The sequence below is a fragment of the Fomitopsis serialis genome (genome assembly GCF_022376445.1).
Source record: "Fomitopsis serialis strain Sig1Antser10 chromosome Unknown B0H18scaffold_149, whole genome shotgun sequence".
Lineage (NCBI taxonomy): Eukaryota > Fungi > Basidiomycota > Agaricomycetes > Polyporales > Fomitopsidaceae > Fomitopsis > Fomitopsis serialis.
Window position 1 is genome coordinate 34,432 of NW_025955109.1, and position 17,723 is coordinate 52,154.

General features: G+C 55.1%; 5 protein-coding genes and 1 non-coding gene across 6 annotated transcripts; 3 read left to right on the top strand and 3 right to left on the bottom strand.

Annotated features, from left to right (window-relative positions):
* Window positions 1-820: 820 nt before the first annotated feature.
* B0H18DRAFT_1125264 (CMGC/MAPK/ERK protein kinase) lies at window positions 821-2,749 on the bottom strand (the record flags this gene model as incomplete). The annotated part of the gene is made up of 11 exons (XM_048034982.1): window positions 821-1,001; window positions 1,089-1,222; window positions 1,297-1,500; window positions 1,561-1,642; window positions 1,699-1,778; window positions 1,837-2,136; window positions 2,192-2,224; window positions 2,283-2,351; window positions 2,403-2,433; window positions 2,489-2,523; window positions 2,582-2,749. The coding sequence occupies 11 exons, from the start codon at window positions 2,747-2,749 to the stop codon at window positions 821-823; spliced, it is 1,317 nt and encodes a 438-aa protein (XP_047886795.1).
* Window positions 2,750-3,353: 604 nt separating this feature from the next.
* On the bottom strand, window positions 3,354-5,099 carry B0H18DRAFT_115596 (Aldo/keto reductase). The gene is made up of 10 exons (XM_048035772.1): window positions 4,992-5,099; window positions 4,878-4,941; window positions 4,805-4,828; window positions 4,737-4,749; window positions 4,602-4,680; window positions 4,438-4,550; window positions 4,298-4,372; window positions 4,047-4,226; window positions 3,816-3,991; window positions 3,354-3,764 (listed from the first exon to the last, which is right to left on the bottom strand). Exons 1-10 carry the CDS (start codon window positions 5,054-5,056, stop codon window positions 3,585-3,587), a joined length of 969 nt encoding a protein of 322 aa, XP_047886796.1. The 5' UTR covers window positions 5,057-5,099; the 3' UTR covers window positions 3,354-3,584.
* Window positions 5,100-5,474: 375 nt separating this feature from the next.
* B0H18DRAFT_t147 lies at window positions 5,475-5,554 on the top strand. The gene has a single exon. It is a non-coding gene; the product is annotated as a tRNA-Gln (tRNA).
* Window positions 5,555-6,440: 886 nt separating this feature from the next.
* B0H18DRAFT_1043905 (phospholipid-translocating P-type ATPase) lies at window positions 6,441-11,574 on the bottom strand. Its single transcript, XM_048030691.1, has 19 exons — window positions 10,888-11,574; window positions 10,686-10,837; window positions 10,399-10,607; window positions 10,056-10,340; window positions 9,888-10,005; window positions 9,779-9,836; window positions 9,708-9,725; window positions 9,095-9,657; window positions 8,566-9,036; window positions 8,303-8,510; window positions 8,167-8,253; window positions 7,853-8,113; window positions 7,761-7,804; window positions 7,476-7,709; window positions 7,278-7,420; window positions 7,200-7,225; window positions 6,966-7,149; window positions 6,822-6,911; window positions 6,441-6,768 (listed from the first exon to the last, which is right to left on the bottom strand). Exons 1-19 carry the CDS (start codon window positions 11,432-11,434, stop codon window positions 6,609-6,611), a joined length of 3,858 nt encoding a protein of 1,285 aa, XP_047886797.1. The 5' UTR covers window positions 11,435-11,574; the 3' UTR covers window positions 6,441-6,608.
* Window positions 11,575-13,671: 2,097 nt separating this feature from the next.
* On the top strand, window positions 13,672-15,351 carry B0H18DRAFT_1125267 (uncharacterized protein; the record flags this gene model as incomplete). The annotated part of the gene is made up of 14 exons (XM_048034983.1): window positions 13,672-13,753; window positions 13,815-13,858; window positions 13,919-13,947; window positions 14,002-14,079; window positions 14,132-14,193; window positions 14,246-14,257; window positions 14,324-14,337; window positions 14,389-14,497; window positions 14,560-14,748; window positions 14,798-14,812; window positions 14,864-14,916; window positions 14,977-14,995; window positions 15,045-15,190; window positions 15,241-15,351. 14 exons carry the CDS (start codon window positions 13,672-13,674, stop codon window positions 15,349-15,351), a joined length of 963 nt encoding a protein of 320 aa, XP_047886798.1.
* A 1,069-nt stretch (window positions 15,352-16,420) lies between these two features.
* On the top strand, window positions 16,421-17,697 carry B0H18DRAFT_1043919 (short chain oxidoreductase). The gene is made up of 8 exons (XM_048030692.1): window positions 16,421-16,700; window positions 16,755-16,808; window positions 16,862-16,973; window positions 17,030-17,056; window positions 17,110-17,175; window positions 17,229-17,297; window positions 17,349-17,401; window positions 17,449-17,697. The coding sequence occupies exons 1-8, from the start codon at window positions 16,449-16,451 to the stop codon at window positions 17,638-17,640; spliced, it is 825 nt and encodes a 274-aa protein (XP_047886799.1). The 5' UTR covers window positions 16,421-16,448; the 3' UTR covers window positions 17,641-17,697.
* Window positions 17,698-17,723: the final 26 nt, after the last annotated feature.

A 17,723-nucleotide genomic window follows, 5' to 3' on the forward strand; every position in this document is an offset into this window, starting at 1 on the left:
AAGTGCCTCGCTACAGTCACGCCGCCAGGTCGGCCCTTCCCATCCCCACTCCCTCCAACTGCACATCTGGGGCTTTCGCTATACTTATCACGCTCGGGGACAGTACACCTCGACACCACCGTTGCCAGCCTACCAGCACGCACCCATATCGGCCCTCTCGTCGACCCGCTGGCCCGAGTCTGTGCCCAATCTACTCCGTCCTATTAGTCGCTTCTCCGACGGCCCCCAGCTCAGGACCGCGCGCGTCGGAGCGTCGACGCGCTACCGTGGTCCTCCGAACCGCATGCCGGTCTCGAGGGCCTCGAGCGGGTAGCCCAGGGTGTACTGGGGCGTCGCCCTCCGTTCTAGGACGTTGCCATATGTGCGTCCGTCACGTACGCACAGTACTTCGCTCTCTGTCAGGCTGCGGGTATGTCCTCGCCACAGCACCATCTCGGGCGGCTCACAGGAACAGACAGCTCAGCCCTGTCAGAAGCCCGCTGACTGCAGACACCCCCTTCGCCCGCCAGCCCGTCGCGCCCAGCCTGAGCCGCCCAACCCACTCTACATACGGCACCGACAGTCAGCACACACATTATGCACCACACGCCCGATCCGCCGCCTCAAGGCATAACTTACATACGTGAGGTATATTTGTGTGAGCAAGCCTACTGTAACTTACGGGACGAGTCACAAGTACTGTACATCGTACACCTCGCTTCCGCGCCGCCCCATCCTTCCTTCCTTGCATCGCTTGCGTAGCCCAAACCAATAAATACCCGCCCTCCCCGTCTCCCCCACGCATCTGAATCGCCCCGCACTGGGACCGGAGCATGCACCCTCAAGTGCGCTGCCCGAGGTGCGTCCCCGCGAGCTCGCGCTCCAGCTCCGCGCTCGGGTCATCCATCACCGGGCTCTCCGCGCGCGACTGCCCGTCCGTGAAGCCCGACGTCGCCCCGTTCGCCGGCGCGTTCTCGCGCACGGGCGACGACAGGATCTCCTCGCGCGTCGGGATCGGCAGGCTGCGACGCGAGCGGGTGGTCGGTCACGCGTGGTGAGCGGCGAGACACGGTGAGCGGGCGGTGGCGGAGAGCGAGGGGGAGACGCACCTCTCCTGCCGACGGATCTGGCCCGACGCGCGCGCCTGCGCGCGCACCTCCGCGCGGAACGTCTGCACCTCGTCGACGATCAGGCGCTTCATGCCCTCGATCGAGTCCTCCTCCTCAAAGATAAAGTCGAACGGCTGCACGCCCATCATGCATCAGTCCCCGACCCTCCGCACAGCAGCAACGCAAGAAGGAGAGCAACAGCACTCACGGTGGGGCAGACGGGCTCGTCCGCGGGGTCGTGCCAGACGGCGAGGTAGGGGTGGTTGAGCGCCTGGTCACACGTGATGCGCTTCGCGGGGTCGAAGTGGAGGAGCTGGCTGAGGAGGTCGATCGCGAGGGGGTTCGCGCGGGGGAAGAGCGTCTGGAACGGCACGCGCGGCTTGATGGGGAGCGACCGGATGTAATCTTGGGCCTGGAAGGTGCGCACGTCAGACTCGATCGCTCAGATGAACAGGCAGGAAGGCGGACGCACTCTTGGGGAGCCGACGCGGCGGAGGGTGTCTTCTGAGGGTGTGCCGAGGTAGTGCAGGATCTGGTTCAGCTGATCGACGTAGCTGGACAGCACTTGGATGTGAGCGCGCTACGCAGAAGAGAGAAATAGATCGCGCACTCTCTGCCCTTGAAGATCGGCTTGCCAGCGAGTAGCTCAGCGAGAATGCAGCCAACGCTCCAGACATCGATCGCCGGGCCCTGTTGAATATGCATGTCAGCATAAGATCCAGCGTTTCCGCCGCAGTACTGCACGCACGTAGTTCGCGAAGCTCAGCATGATCTCGGGCGCACGGTACCACCGCGTGGCGACGTATTCGGTCATGAAGCCCTGGTTCGCTGCATTCTTCGCCGTGCCTTGTCCATTGCCCGCGGGGCTGTATCCTCGTGCAAGGCCAAAGTCGCAAATCTTGAGTTCGCAGTCGGCGTTGACCAGGAGGTTGCCCGGCTTGAGGTCACGGTGGAGGACGTTCGCAGAGTGGATGTATTTGAGACCGCAGAGCGTCTGGTAGATGAAAGACTGGAAGTGGGCGTCTGAGAGGGGTTGTTGTGAGCGGATCTGCATTGCAGAGTAAGCTGAACTGATCGCCGGAGATGTGTAGGAGTGTGCATACGATGGCGTGAAGGTCGGCTTCCATGAGCTCTTCCTGTGCATGGGTCAAAAGTCAGACGATCATTGAGAGCACACCGCAAACATGGACGCACATAGAGGTAGACTTCATCAAAGTTGCCGTCTGGGCGGAAGACGATGTCCATATCATACAGGCAGGTAATCTAACAACGCATGAGCCCTGCGAGCGATCGTATGCGCGCCTCTGCACACACATTTTTGTGTCCACGGAAGTGGTGGAGGAGTCTAGTACAGACACAATGTGAGATTTCCATGGTGAGCATCAGTGGGAGGCACGCACTTGATTTCACGAAGGCATCTCTTTGTAAGGATCCTCTGTGCGTACAAAACGTCTCTATCCGCGTATGCAGCTCAGAGACTCGCAGGTACCGACCTTGGTGTTGATATTCGTGATTTTCTTGATTGCGCATCCCTCTCCCGATCTGCGGTGCTTGGCCGAAACGACGCATCCGTACGCACCCTGCCCGAGTTCCTTTACGAACTGATACTCAGAATCGACGACGAACGTAGAGTTCAGCGCCTGGAACGAGTGCCTCTGCATCTCGGAGACAACTGATGGATGAGCGGAGGAGACAGATGGAGACGGTGGTCACCGTCTGGGACGAGGAGGAGTGGACGGGGAAGTGAGACGAGACGGGCGGTGGTGGCACTGGCGGTTATAAGGACCCATCTTGTAGGAAACCGCGATCGATAGAAGCGCCCAATACGACCTGCCTCGTATGGCAACTTTCGAGGAACGCAACACCGCCCTCCAATCATCGTCGCGCCCTCCACAGCCCCTGCACCGCTGATCAGCATAAAAGCACGCGCGCATCCTCCCCCACACGCCGTTATCTACGTCGTGTTCACCACGCACGACTACCAGGCGTGCACAGAGGGTCGTCTGAGACGCATCTCACGACCGGTGTCCGTTGAGAGGGATACTAACTATCGTATACATAACACCGCTCGAGGATTCTCGGATCTGGGGCTGTCATCCCAGACCGCATTCGCTTCCAATCCGCGTCAAATTCTTCTCCGAACAAATCTCTCCCAATTCCATCGACGACCCGTTTCTGCTTGTTCTCCGGAGCCTCGTGTTTCAGGCCTCTCCCTCGCGCGCTGTTGTCACTAACTAGGATCACCGCCTGTCACACTGCCGCATGGAACAAAAGTCCTGCTTTTTGCAATAGGCCTGAACGCTTCAGGTCTCTCAAGAAGTGGCCAGAGCCTCGTGAGTCACCATTCCGTCAGTATCGATGCATGGTTGTGCGAGTTACCATTGACTCGAGCGGTGCGCGTTACTGGTTCTGGGCGAATGAAGCACCGCGACGCAATCCACCTCGAATCAATTGCCAGACTTATCATACATCCCCGAGGAGAACCGCGGTCGGATGCTACTCCGAATCCTTCACGATGCCACCCTTCTTCATGTTCCACCCCAGCTGCTCATACGTCCAGCCGAAAATCAAGCCGTCGTCCGTATAGTTATGGTACGACAGCAGTGACTTGTGCATCCCCGGCCGCTTATGTATGCCACTCAGCAGAGCCATGTCGCCCTCCGAAAGGTCCAAAAGCTATCCGTGCGTGTGTCAGTATACTGATATGGGTCCAGGTAGGTCGCGCACCGTGATGTTTGCCTTCATGCGCTCGACGTTCTCGCTCTTCGGAATGATGATCAATCCACGCTTAACACCCCAGCTGATGACGGCCTGAGCGGGCGACGCTCCATACTTCTCCGCGATCCCCACGACGTCGGGGTCAGTGAAAAAGATCGGCCTTGCTTGACCTGGCAGCGGACGGCCTGCCAAAGTCTCTTCAGTAAGTGTTACAGGGATCAGAGACGACTGAGTTCTTACCGAGAGGTGAGTAGGCGGTCAACAGAATTCCCTTGGACTTGCAAAACTCCTGGAGCTGAAACGACGGCAGGCAAGGGTGGATCTCGACCTGGTTCGTCACCGGGACGACAGAGCAATGTGGCAAAAGCTCGTTCAGCGTCTTGATAGAGAAGTTAGAAACGCCGATGGATTTGACTTTCCCTGTCATGCACGGGTCATGGTCATGAACGTTGTAAGTACGCCAGACCGGCCATATAGCGGGACGCACGTACCGGTATCGAGCAATTGCTCCATTTGTCTCCAGGTATCGACGACGGAGGGATATTGGCCATATGGGATATGCTCACCTATGTATCGGGCAGACATTGTGAGGTCCTAAGGGTTCCCAGAACCTCGACGGAGTTTGACCTACCCTCCTCGGTGTCAGATTGAGGCCAGTGGACCAAGTAGAGGTCGACATAATCGAGACCGAGAGTCTTGAGCGATGTCTCGAATGATTCGCGGACCTTGTGATGGTGGATGCTCCTACGCCGCACATCGGTACGCCGAAAGAAACGAAGGTACTTCGATACTTACGGCAGCTTTGTCGTCACAAAAATCTCCTCGCGAGGGATGCCAGACTCGCGGATCGCTTTTCCGACATGCTCTTCGTTCCCTACACGCCGGGACACGAGTCAACGACTATCTTGCCCAAGCGAGTGAACGGCTTGCCATAGCCAAATGCCTGATAGGTGTGTGGTCAGGACTTCTTTCTAGATGAGCACCGCGAGCGGGCTTACAGTGTCCAAGTGACGGTAACCGTGCTGTTCCCCGTCAACAGCTCATACAAATCCATAGTAGGGAAACAGACACCTTCAACGCGTTCTTAACCATGATTTCGACCGTCTCTCCGCCACCCGGGGAGCCCATCCAGCATCTACATAACGGTGAGTGTCCTGCAGATTGTGACCTCATTCACAAACATACCCCATGCCGATCGCAGGGACTTTTAGTCCGTTGTGGAACGTGAAGTACGGGACATTCGCAGCCATCGTACGGAGACAAGCAAGCGCGAGAAGGGCTAGGGGTCAGCATGGCTGCAGACGGGGCTCCGCCTTATATCTCTGTAGGCCCTGCGAACGCCGAAGTGACAGGGACTCCGAAGCCATTCGCTCATCCTGTCAACCGGGCCGTCCATACAGCACTCGTGCAATCATGCACACCGAAGAACCCCCGTCGATCTGGAGAGTCCTGCGCTCAGTCACATGCTGGGCCCGGAATATCAACTCAGAAACCAGGCGATTGCCCTGACTTCTTGCCAATTTGCACTACTGGCGAATCATAGTTATAGAATCTTTGCATTTCAGGTTGTACTATGTAGTATGTATCTACATCCGTACCTCGATACATTGACTGACCTCGCGCCACGCGCGTCTTCGGACTAGATGGGCCTCAAGAACGCGTTGTGGCGGTCCTGTAGTGTAGTGGTTTATCACTTAGGATTTTGACCTCAATTTCCTATAACCCAGGTTCGAACCCTGGCAGGACCTTATACGTCGGCTGGTATGCTGATTTTCTTTTATGCGACAGTCAATTCTATGGCGAGGAGAACGAACGGAAGATGAGGCTGAAATCACCACATACTACGCTCGAGCGCACGGGCGCTGCAGCGCGGGACAACGATTACTCTGAGGTACTCGTACGCAGGGGACAGAGCTCGTGGCCCCTGGCAATGGCATGGGATATGAATGATGCGGTTCGACCCTCAGCATGGGGACGGCCATCACAGCAGTCGCAGACACGGAGACCATATTGCAGGGCATGGTGGCGGTGAGCACGACGTCCGAGTCGATTCAGTGGCTGCGCAAGCTACACGTCCACGTGCTTTAACGCGCCCCACCACCGTCCAAGTGGAACGCTGTTCCAACTCGCACTCAGCGCGCCCCTATCTCGCGATGGTTCTTCTTGACGCGAATTACAAGTCCTCCGGTTTCTCTGATTCTGCAGTCCAGCCTCTCCTTGCATCTTTATTCAGATTTCGAAACAAATCTGAGCAGTCTGCCGTGGACGACTCGGAGGATGTCCTACGCTTGGTCGATAAGTTGACGGCGGCACTGTCACAAATTCGGGTACGCCGTCTCGGTCGACGATTGACGCGAATGGCTTCCACCCAGCACTCGTCGGCCGACGAAGACTCACTCGCGAGGGCTGGCATCGTGCAGGGGCAATACCTGCCGGTAGGTACAACCACAGTCATCGAGGCGGCCTCATCCTCAGCATAAGGAGCATGAGGAGTACAGACAACACAACATGTCAGCGTATTATCCCATGCACCTTGGTGTATGCATATCACGTTCCGCTATATTCCACACTTCCTTCCGCTCTCTGTCTGGCTACTGGACAATGAAGAATTCATGTACATCTTACCTGGGACCGCAAAGAGAGAAGCGTTGCGCAAGCAACCCTTACACTTAGACCTACGCTCGCTTCGCCCCAAGTCTCTCGAGTATTTTGGTTCCCTTCACCGGTCAGCGCATTAGCTAATAGATGCAATAAGTGTACAATACATTGTCCCATCGTAACATACGGAAAACATCACAACAGCTAATACCCTGTCGGTCGTGCATCCATACGCGACGTGTCGTAAGCTCTGATCATCCGTGCCTGATCTTGACGCGCAACGTTCTCGGTTTGGCTGAACGCGAAGCCACGGTTCCGCCGCATGCGTTGTACAGCTCGCACTTTCTTGATTGCCTTCTGGAATCTGTGCGAGGTGTATGTCAGAGCGGAACCCATACGAGAGTGCCATGCACGTACTGTTCCTGCCGTGGTCGGTAATCGGGTATGTTGTACTTTTGGATCTCCTGCGCAATATGATACGTCTCAGGTCGGTGTGTACGCCGGTAACTGGACAATCCTATGTATTAGCAACGGAACCACGAACGATGTCGGACAACTCACTACTTCCATGCGAAGTCTCTTGAAAGACAGAAGATCGGAACGACGATGAGCATAAAATAGAAGACTGCATCTGTCCATAACCGAGGCACGAGCCCGTAGTACTCAGTTGAGAACCCGATAGCAGGAGCAATGATAGCGTATAATGGCAAGAAGACCATAGCAAACACGAACGAGCCAGGAATTGCTGTAGTGAACAAGTCAGCAAATGCAGAGAGCATGAGCGCGCATTCGTACCTGCAACGGTGTACTTCGTCCACAGGCTGTACAACAGGTTAGCCTGACAGCAGCGATCGCCAACGAGATTTGACGTACTCTGATATGAGAGCAGCTTTTCCTAGGACGGTGAGCAAAACAGCCATGTACAACATTGTACCCCAGAACCAATGTCCGGAGTCAAGACCCGTTGACTGCTTCAAGTCGCCCCAAAATAGGATAACGGAAAAGCCGAACAAGATCTGTGGAGACGCAGAGGGTTGAGTGAGAATCCTTTACAAGAGAATATGTACGTACGACACTGTGGTACAACGCGTTTGCGACCCACAGCCAGAAAGCCGTCTTGGTGAAGAACGCGTTACGTTGGCCCAGCATGTACAGCTGCGGATACCTGTCCAAGATCCGGGCGGAGACGAACTGATCGAAGACGCCGATAACAAAGGGTGGCAGGACGGTGAAGACGACGTTGTACAAGGAGAGGGTCCACGATTCGTACACAATCTCCCCCGAAAAGCTGTTGAAGAACGAGTACTGCAGATCACGTCAGCGGCACGATTTGGATGCTTCCCAGAGCGCACATACCCAGAATTGCGTCATGTACAACACAATGTTCTTGTAGAACGAATCTGCGAGGATGTCAGTCTCGAACACGTGCGATTCCAACCAAAACTCACAAAGGAGAAGCTTCGACAACCGCTGGTAGCTCCAAGATCCATGTACGAGTAGGAGCTTCTTGAGGAACCGGAACTGCGAAATTGCCACATCCGCAGAGCGAGCTGCTTGCAGACCTTCCAGACCGGAGATACCAACACCAACGTGAGCGGCCTGGATCATGCTAACGTCGTTCGCGCCGTCGCCGATAGCCAAGAGGATAGATTTCTGGTTCTTCTTGACGAGCTTCACGACGAGGGCCTTCTGCAGCGGCGAGACACGACCTAAATCGATGGTCAGTCTGTCATCCGCACCAGAGATAGAAAGGCAAACGCACAGCAGATAACGGCTTTGCACATAAGTGCCAGCTCCAGAAATTGACCAGAGATTTCCTTCTCGAGCGCGAATCCGAGGCTCTTGCCATCTGCATTCTACGTGAGTCAAGCGGGACCCACGGCTGGATACCTGCCCACCTATGATGAGCGCCAGATCCTCGAGTTCGCTGAGCTCGCCAGTGCTCCGTTGACTCTTGATAGCAGATAGCCGCTTTGAGATGAACTCCTGCGTGTCAAGCATCGTCACTTCGTTGACAATGATCAAGTTCATCGACTCCGAGATGAGTTTGCACGACATGCCGATGTTGATAGCGGTCTCCTGACGGTCGCCCGTCAAGACCCAGACCTGTACGTAACCATGCATGAGTACACGCTGACAGATGCATGACGGAGACGGTGACCTTGATGCCGGCCATCTGCAGAGTGTGGATAGTATCCGGCACGCCGTCCTGCAATTTGTCCTCGATAGCGGTAGCCCCGAGGAGGAACAGATCCTTCTCGATGAGCTCTGCAGCGTTGTCAAGCGCATCACCACGACCGTTGAGCGTTGCCGCAGCCTGGTCGTAGATGGTAGACCACTGCCTGTACTCCGCCTCGGGAATCTCACGGAAGGCAATGCAGAGCGTCCGCAGGCCCTCCGTTGCGTAGTCCTCCAGATGGGCGAGCGTCTTCTCTGTGAATGGTTGCTTCTCCGCGACCCGCTCCAAGATAACCGTGTCCGCACCCTTGCAGAAGAGCTTGATCTTGCCGTCCGGGCACCGCACCACCGTCGACATGCGCTTCCGGGTCGAGTTGAACTCACAGATGTTGAGGATCTGGAACTCGTGTGATGAACCTTGAACGTTGATGAACACCGATTTCGGTTTGCGGGTCTGGTGCGACCGACTTCGTCAGCACGAGGGATGAGGGAGTATCCAGGCCAGGACGTACGTGGAACTGGTAGCCTAGCAGCTCTGCACCAGAGACCAAAGCGGCCTCATCTGGGCTGCTCGCCTGATAATGAAGCTTCCCATCGCGCCTCTCGGGGATGACGGTATGGCAGACCGCCAAGAGAGTCAAGAACTCGTTGACGACTTCCTTCTGACTCTGACCGGTAGCGTCCGCGGCCGTGAAGTCGCCGAAGGGGTTCTCCCCGCCGTCCAAGAGCGCCTTCATCTCCGCGAAGCTCCTCCAACCGTCCTTCCCGTCTTCGCCCTCGCCACGTCTACTCTCCTCGACGACGTCCGCATACGCGACGCCGCCGATGGAGCAGAACCGGAACTCCATCTCATTGCACGTCAGCGTGCCCGTCTTGTCGCTAAACACGTACTCAATCTGGCCGAGCTCCTCCACGAGCGAGGACGTCCGACAGAGCGCTGGCGTGTCTGTCTTCGCGTAATACATGTCCAGGTCCGAGTTGATGAGCTGCGCCTGCTGATACTTGACCACCTCCATGGTGACGATGAGCGAGATCGGGATCAAGTTGTTGTAGAGGATAATGAACGTGAGGATGTCTGCAAAAAGTTCAGATCCAGTGCGTGCAGTATGGACAAGCAAGACGGACCTTCAATGAATTGCTTTGCTATAAGCAGTACATGTTAGAGATGAGCGTATCCCGATGTCTTCGAGACCTACCTCTGCTACCAATGGTCGACTGTTCCAAAAGATACCACTCTGCTGCAGAATAGAACCACTAAGGTGGACGATTCAGCAGCTGCCTGCTGACGGTGGCGCAATTGCTTACAGCTCGAATGCTGGCGCCGATGGTCGACCCAATAGAGAGCGCCAGCAAGAACATGAACAGGAAGATGATGTGCACATTGACCTGCTTCTCAACGGCCGTCCGCTTGATCGGTGCAGCCCTGATGTCCCTTCGTGAGCAACCGTCACTCGTCAAACTCTGAACACTCACGTAGCATTGCGCATGAGCTTCGTCTCGTGCCCTGTGAAGACTACCAATCCGTAGGCCCACGGCGTGTTCCGAATCTGGGCCCCTCGAAGCAGCAGCTGGTCCGGTCCAAGAGGGACTTGCTTGGGCACCCCAAGGTCAGTGATCAAGTCGAGCGTAGCTTCGTAGGTGTACAGGCTGTTGTTGGGATGTTCCGACCGAAGCGCGCCATGCAGTGCTGTGACCAGTTGCGGTGAAGTGAGCGGTGCTGTCTGCGGGGACGCTTGCTTGATCTTCAAGTTTGTCTCCCTTATAGCCGTTCAGATATCGAACATAGCGCATGCATCGCAGCGGTTGTGACACTCACCCATCCAAGTTTGATGTCTCGATGTAGCAGAAGCCCTCCGGTTCACTCGACGAGAGTAGGACGGCGTCGGCGGGTATATGATCGTCACTTTCTAGCCGGATGACGTCGCCGACGGCGATGTTCTTCCACTTCTTGTCAACGAAGGTCCCTTCCGGCGTCAGTATTTTCGCTTTTCGCGAGTTCAATTCAGAATCGGATTGGTGTCGTTTCTATATCGCATGGTCAGATGATGTGACGGAAGACCAAATGGCCCGCAAGCCCGCAAGACTGAAGACGCGTGCACTCACCAAATCTTCCTGAGTCTCCTTGAAAGCAGAAGCCAGGAGCACCACAGCAAGCGGTCCAATCGTTGTCCAGCGGTTCGTAGGTGATACATTGGGTATTTGTTGAATGAGCGCGGTGAAAAGGAAGAAGAGGTTGGCGTATTTCGAGAACTGCTCTGTCGGGGAGTGAGATTGGCGACACGGAGGTAGGAGAGTATTTGCACACCGAAAAGGAACTTGGGAACGAACGTAACGACATTATATTTGCTCGTGGAAATGTAGTTCGAGCCATAGTCTACATTGGCGTCCGGGTTGTTGAGCGCAATGACGCGGTCGCCAGCCAGAACCTGATCCCGCTTCTGCCACGGCCATCTCAGCTTCTTGACCTGCCCGACGAAAGACCGCGACGACCTCCGCTTGTGCGTAGGCTTTGCACCTTTCGACGGGCCCGGTGCGCCTGCCTGCTTTGAGCGCGGAAGCTCGTCGTCGTCGAAGGACCAGTCCGGAGGTATGGCGGCGGTGGTCAGCGTGACCTGCGAATGCCCAGCAGGCGCGGCGCCAGCACGAGAGAAAGCAAGACCGCTTTCTTGAGACTTCATGGCAGCCGGGGCACCAAAAGCCGAGTCAGGGACGTCCTCTTCGTCCTCATCGTCGAAGAAGGGGTCGAGTTGTTGGTTGGGGGGTTGCGAGGGAGGAGGATAGCCGTTGTTGGCGGGCTGATAGCGGGCGGCGGGGTTCGCCTGCGAGACGAGACGGATAAAGTCGTCACTCATCGTGTCCAGCGATGAGGGGAGAGAGATGTCGCCGGGTGCGGCGGTGAGCGTGTCTGAGCGGGGCCGTGAGCTGTGTCGGTGGCTGCGCGAACGACGCCGACCCGACGCCGCCACACGCCCACGTGCTCAACGCGCCGGCTGCCTACCCGCCTCAGCCTTGTCCATCGTCAATCACGACCAAGTGCACATTCTCTCGCCCTTGAGATGGTTGCTCGTTGCGTGAATATCTCGGCGGTCTGGGGGTCTTTGCTGAATGTCTGAATAACTCGTCCGACTGCCACGTTCGCGTCTTGACTCTTTACTGCCATGATGCCTGCTAAGCCTGCCGCTTCACCGTGCCGCAGTGGCTCGCTCTAGTGAGTGCGGGACTGATCTCATCGCAATTATCATCTATTGACGCTACCGCCGAGGAGAATAATCCAACTGAATTCTCGATCAGTCCTGACTCCTCATCTCACGAAACCACTAGCACAGCTACCTCCAAAATAGACGAGAAATCTCTCCTTGTGCTATGCACGCGGCTGCTCGTAAGGCTCTCATTTGCTACCAAAGCTACCCGGTGGTCGCACAACTCAAACGGCGGATTATTCTTCTTGAGTCCAAAGTGAGTATCTATTTTGACTATGCTCCAACCAGCCAGTCCGACGGCAAGAACTACACTTCTGCCTTGCGCAAAGTGGTGTGTGGACCGTGATGTACATCTGGTCTGTGCCCGTGTGACTTTGGCGAATGATACCGTTCTCTATGTTCAGACGGCGGTACATAGGAGTCGATGCTAGGGAAAACTTCCCGCTGTCTCGCAAGCCCACAACGGCCGGCCGTCGTTTGTTCGTTCGGTTGTGGAGTCTACACGTATCCTGCTCGCCGCATATTCCCTTGCGCGCGTAAGAAACGAGGTTGGCCGTACAAAGGAGACTCTCTGACACGCGAGGCAATGCCGTTCAATGGCAGCATATACCGCTCCGCTAATGCGATCCAGTGACGAGTCACAGAGTCCACCGACAAGACCACGGTACAGCTTCCATTTTCTCCGATCGTTGTCTTTGCACGCTGTCTCATGGAATTTACACCCCAGATGCTAGCTACTGCGGGCTGACTGTGCCAATTCAATACTGCATATCGAGCCGTTCCCATCGCGCGACTTCGGAATGACATGGGCTAGGCAATGTCTGACCAAGGCGAATCCCAGTTGGCTCGCGGCCCGCCACTAGAGTCAAACATCGTCACACTAACCTCCTAGCGTCGCTCTGCCTAGCAGACTAGTGGCGCACTGATTAGCAGCGGTCTGTGTGCGACGTCTCGACGCCATTCTAGTTGAGTCCAGTTGATGTTTCGACCAAAATTGCGACCAGGGCAACTCCGTGGCCCGTCATACTAACTGATTCAGGCTGGGTCCTGACTCTGTCATTCTACCAGTCGGGCGTCTGGGTCACATCTCGATCGCCTTCGACCGCGCCATCACGAACTACTCATTGATTGACCGCGATGCGCGATTATTTGCTTCCGCGAGCGTTGCCGCTAAACTCGATATAAGTTGGCACCGGATTCGAGGGGCCACACATCCAGCCTCTCACGCTGTCGGAGAGACAAGGCGAGGGTTCACGACTCTGCGTTGTCGCGCCCACCTGACGTAACGTCCACAAATTGTTTCAGAATTCCTGATCGGGCGATGAAGTTCCGCAAATGGTAGGCATTGTAGTGAACTACAACGACCACGGCTAGGAGAGCGAAGCCACGTTGACAGCTAGGAACGTCGATTGGACGCCCATCGGCTTACGGAAGAGCCCTCTGACGCTCATGGTGTACAGAGTCCCCCCTCGGTGGACAGAGCTGCTCGTATAATCCGTCTCTCGATGTTGTCCCACAAGCCTTCTTCGATGTACGCCTTGTGCGAACAGCTAAGTCGAGCACGAAGTCCGCGTCTTCTCCCAATTCTCTGTGACCAACGATTTGCACCTCGCCTGGAGTTGATGCCGACTTCAGGAACTCTTGGAATTCACGGAAACAAGGGAACAAGGCTAGTACGTACGGACCAGTCTCACACTGCCGCGCCGTGCGCCACACTGACCGGAGCCTGCAAGAATTCTACGACAACCCTGAACATGATCCCACCAATGCCATTCTGCGATTTGATGCCGTCCAGATACGAGTGGTGGATGCATGCGCCGTCCTACAAGTATAAGGACTGAGCTTCACCTGGCTCGTCAGCATCGACAGCCCCCGAAACGACCCTCATCATGTCCAGCGACTCCAGTGCCGCCGCAGTCATCTCCGCGGAAGCCGCCTTGGTGAAGCAAACTTATGCCCTTATATTCGTTGGTGCGTCTTGTTTCGCCTGACAAGGCCATCCATCGTCGTTCAACTTTGACTTTTGTCACAGCCACATTCATCGGACAGATATTGTTCGGTATCGTCATCGCTCAGGTGCGTCGTGTCGAACTCGATGCGGGACATCGAGCAAGAACCGCTGACGAGATGTGCCAGGTTTACATATACTTTACACGGTACCAACGGTAACGATGCAATGCCAGTTCTTTTTGGAACCTTCGCTGACACCATGGGGTCAGCGACGCTTTATGGGTAAAAATATTCGTCCTCTTCCTATTCATTTGCGACGTCTGTAGCGCTATTTTCACCATTTGTTGGTACGTGAATTTGAAATCCTCTTGCGACGTTATAACCAAAACTCTTGAGCAGGATGTTCTACCTGTTTATATCAAACTGGGGCGACATAACGGTCTTCTCGCAGCCTACCTGGAGTGAGCTACCATCGTCTTACCTTTATGTTCTTTCTAACCATATCATTTTCAGTGCTGGCTACAGGTAACGACGGCGTCCTGCGATAAATTGTTAGATCACTTACTAACGGGCATGTTCATACGACGACAGATCCTCTTGTTTTAGTATGTTTGGGCACTCTGTGCTACAAACACCCTCGCTAACGTCTGCTACAGGGGCTGATGACTTGTGCGACCCACTTCTTCTTCGCCCGGCGCATCAAAATCATCACCGGAAGCAGTTGGCTCGCAGGCCTAATTTGTTTCTTCGGGGTTGGGACACTCGGTAAGTGCACGTACCATTACTGCATAATTCGTCACGCTGAGGTTTCCTAGCTGGCGCTCTAGGCGGAACAATCGAGTTCCTCCGAGTAAAATCCCTGACTGACCTCACGTCACTGAAGCCGATCGCTATCGTTTGGCTCCTCAGCGCAGCTGTGGGAGATGTGATGATCACGGTCATTTTAAGCTGGTCTCTGAAGAGGAAGAAGTCCGGCTTCAGGAGGACAGACCAGATCGTAGACAGGGTTATCAGAGGTAAGCAAATAATCAAATCATTCTTACCGGCACTTACCCTCCCCTGCAGTGACGATTCAGAACGGTTGGTCACTGATGACCCCGTCGTACTGAACTCTTACCACTCTTTTCTCAGGGTTCTTGACGGCCGCTGTGGCGACCGCTGCTCTGACTTTATACCTTGCATCGGTACGTCCTGGTCCCCGAATTCGTTTCCACGGATTACCGACGCTGCGCTGCCTCTCGTAGAGCATCCCGTACCACCTCGGTATGCCCCGATAGTTCCCGCGATGAACAACGTTCTCATCTTTCACTAGCGTTATCGCTTGTTCTGCCGCGCATGTACTCAAACACGATCCTTTCATCGCTCAACCACCGCGACGTCCAGCACCCAGATTCGTCAACTGACCGTAGCGCAAGTGGCATTGGCGGGTTTGCCACTGGCAGCACCTCGCGACGAGGCGTATGTCCCTTCCGATGTTTGAACACTTCTCATGTTGACCACCCTACTAGCAACAGACTGAAGTGGTCGTGCACGTCGAGGCGCATGAGCTTTCTGACGCAACAAACCCGAAGAGCGACTCCGGCGATTGGGATGTGCCTAGCAAGACTCATCCCGTGTGATTGCTGTCCTGTTCCTCGCCATTACTGACAAGTACCGTCGTACGTTTTGATGCGCTGATCTGCGTTACTTATTGGTGAACTACGCTACAAACACATTCGACGTTCTCGCTTATTACTAGTAGCATGTCTTCCAACGGCTTGTCCGATGTACCTGCAGTTTGTTCATTGGTTCTAAGACACGATACTCTACCTCGTTAGCAGTGACTCTGATATCATTGTAGGCATTCCTCCAATTGTACGTCCTAGGAAACTATAGGGACATCCGCATGCACAGGAAATTCCAGAGACTTCACTGATCGCGCACAGGTACTGAGAATATGCTCTGAGTTCAATCATGTCAGTAAGGAGAGGTGCACGCTCGGGCCCATGTGCGCGACATCCTGCGAGGTCAAAGAAAGTTTATTGATACTGTACATGTGCGATAAAGCAAGGGGGCATCTAGCCGTACTGCAAGCGAGAGATGAATCACATAGGGTAGGCCTTCGAACCGGGAACCTCCCTGTCGCGATCTGTCTGTGCTGCGTCCGTGCCTCACCGTGCACGACGACCTCCAATCATTGTTAGCAAAACTGTTAGCAAAAGCGAACACGAGCAAGCGAAGGTGGACGTACGCCGGGTTGTCGAATCACCGTCTAGCCTCTACCATCATGGTCACAATGAACGGACCTTGCACGCGCCACGGTGTAATGCATGGATTACCACTTCCTGACTGGTCATATGCATGCGCGTCGGGGCGTTTCATTTGAACCGAATCTCAATACAAAAGATTTGCCATGGCAACTGGAACCTGAAAGAACAACTCTCGTTGGTTCTGCCTCGCCTGGCGCTGCACCGACAACGATCAAGTCCGAGGCCAAAGCCATGCCACAATTGAGCAGCGCCGAGCGGAGCGACTAGCCCTGAGAAAGTGAATCGATGTTCTCACAAGCATAGGTGTCCGTGATAATATGGCGTTTCACGATCTCCGCGGGACCAAGCCATTATTGTGATGGTCGTTCCTGGGCGTCGATCAGAAGCGGGACAAGCTGCTATAAAACGGGCGCGAACAGTCAGACTCAGACCCACTTCGCACTTCGACTCTTAAAGTACCTTCCAGGATGACTCGTATCGCAATCGTTACTGGCGCTGCACAGGGCATCGGCGAGGCCGTCGCCCTTCGTCTTGCCGTCGATGGACTCGACGTCGTGGTCAGTGACCTGCCTGCAAAACGCGAACAGCTGGCCTCGCTTGTGAAGCGCATCGAAACCACTGGACGACGTGCTATGGCTGTTGAAGCCGATGTCTCTGAAGAACAGGATGTCATTGCCCTGATTGACAAGACGGCGGAGGCCTTTGGTGGGCTCGACGTGGTGAGTATTGAAGTCAAGATAGTGGAGACAACTGGCTAACCCTCACCGCTATAGATGGTCGCGAATGCGGGAATTTGCATGTTCAAGCCAATGTTCGACAGTACGCCACCGTCATCATTTTGATTGACTCGTTCCCGTGATAGTAATGATCGACCACAGCTTCCGTTGATGACCTGAATACCATTCTATCAATCAATGTACGCGGGGTTATGCTCTGCTACAAACATGCCGCTATGCAGATGGTTAAGCAGGACCGCGGCGGTCGAATCATCGGTGAGAACTTGGTCACCTGCGGAGCTTCCGGTATATGGAACGTTGAGTTTTGCTAGGGGCGTCCTCGGGGGCAGCGAAGAAGGGTATGCCGTTCTCGTTGATGCTGATGTCTCCCGTGAATTAATGCTACGGTCAGCTATTCCCAATATGGCCGCCTACAGTGCTTCCAAATACGCCGTGCGCGGTTTGACGCAAGCGTGTGGTATGTTGTCGAGGTGCTTCATGAGTGCCCTGGCTGAATACAGGCTGATGAAGCGGCTGAGTGGAGAAAGCACAAGATCACGGTCAACACGTACGCACCGGGCAGCATTCTAACGCCGATGGGTGAGTTGTAGTTATTCGCTAGCACGGCTCTTCATCTGACTCGGCTTTTAGTTTTGCATCCTGACGATGAGAAGAACGGTGGCCCTGCTTCCACTGCTAAATTGGTGAGCGAGTGACCAGTAGAACGTTTCGACACTTACACTAGTGCTAGGCTACCGGTCTACCGCTCGATACGCCGGACGCGGAGCCGGTCGTCATTGCCGACTTCGTCTCATACCTCATTCGCCCTGAGTCTTATCACATCACCGGTAGGACCACAGACTCGGTGTATGATCGTTGCTTTGCTGAACAGAACTCTTCAGGTCAATCCGTGAACATCGACGGCGGGCTGAACTATGACTGAATGAGATTTGCCGGCCAACGTCTCGAGCGGAATCTTCTTTCAGTACTGTGCCCACATTGCTGTATACCCCTGTTATTCATTCT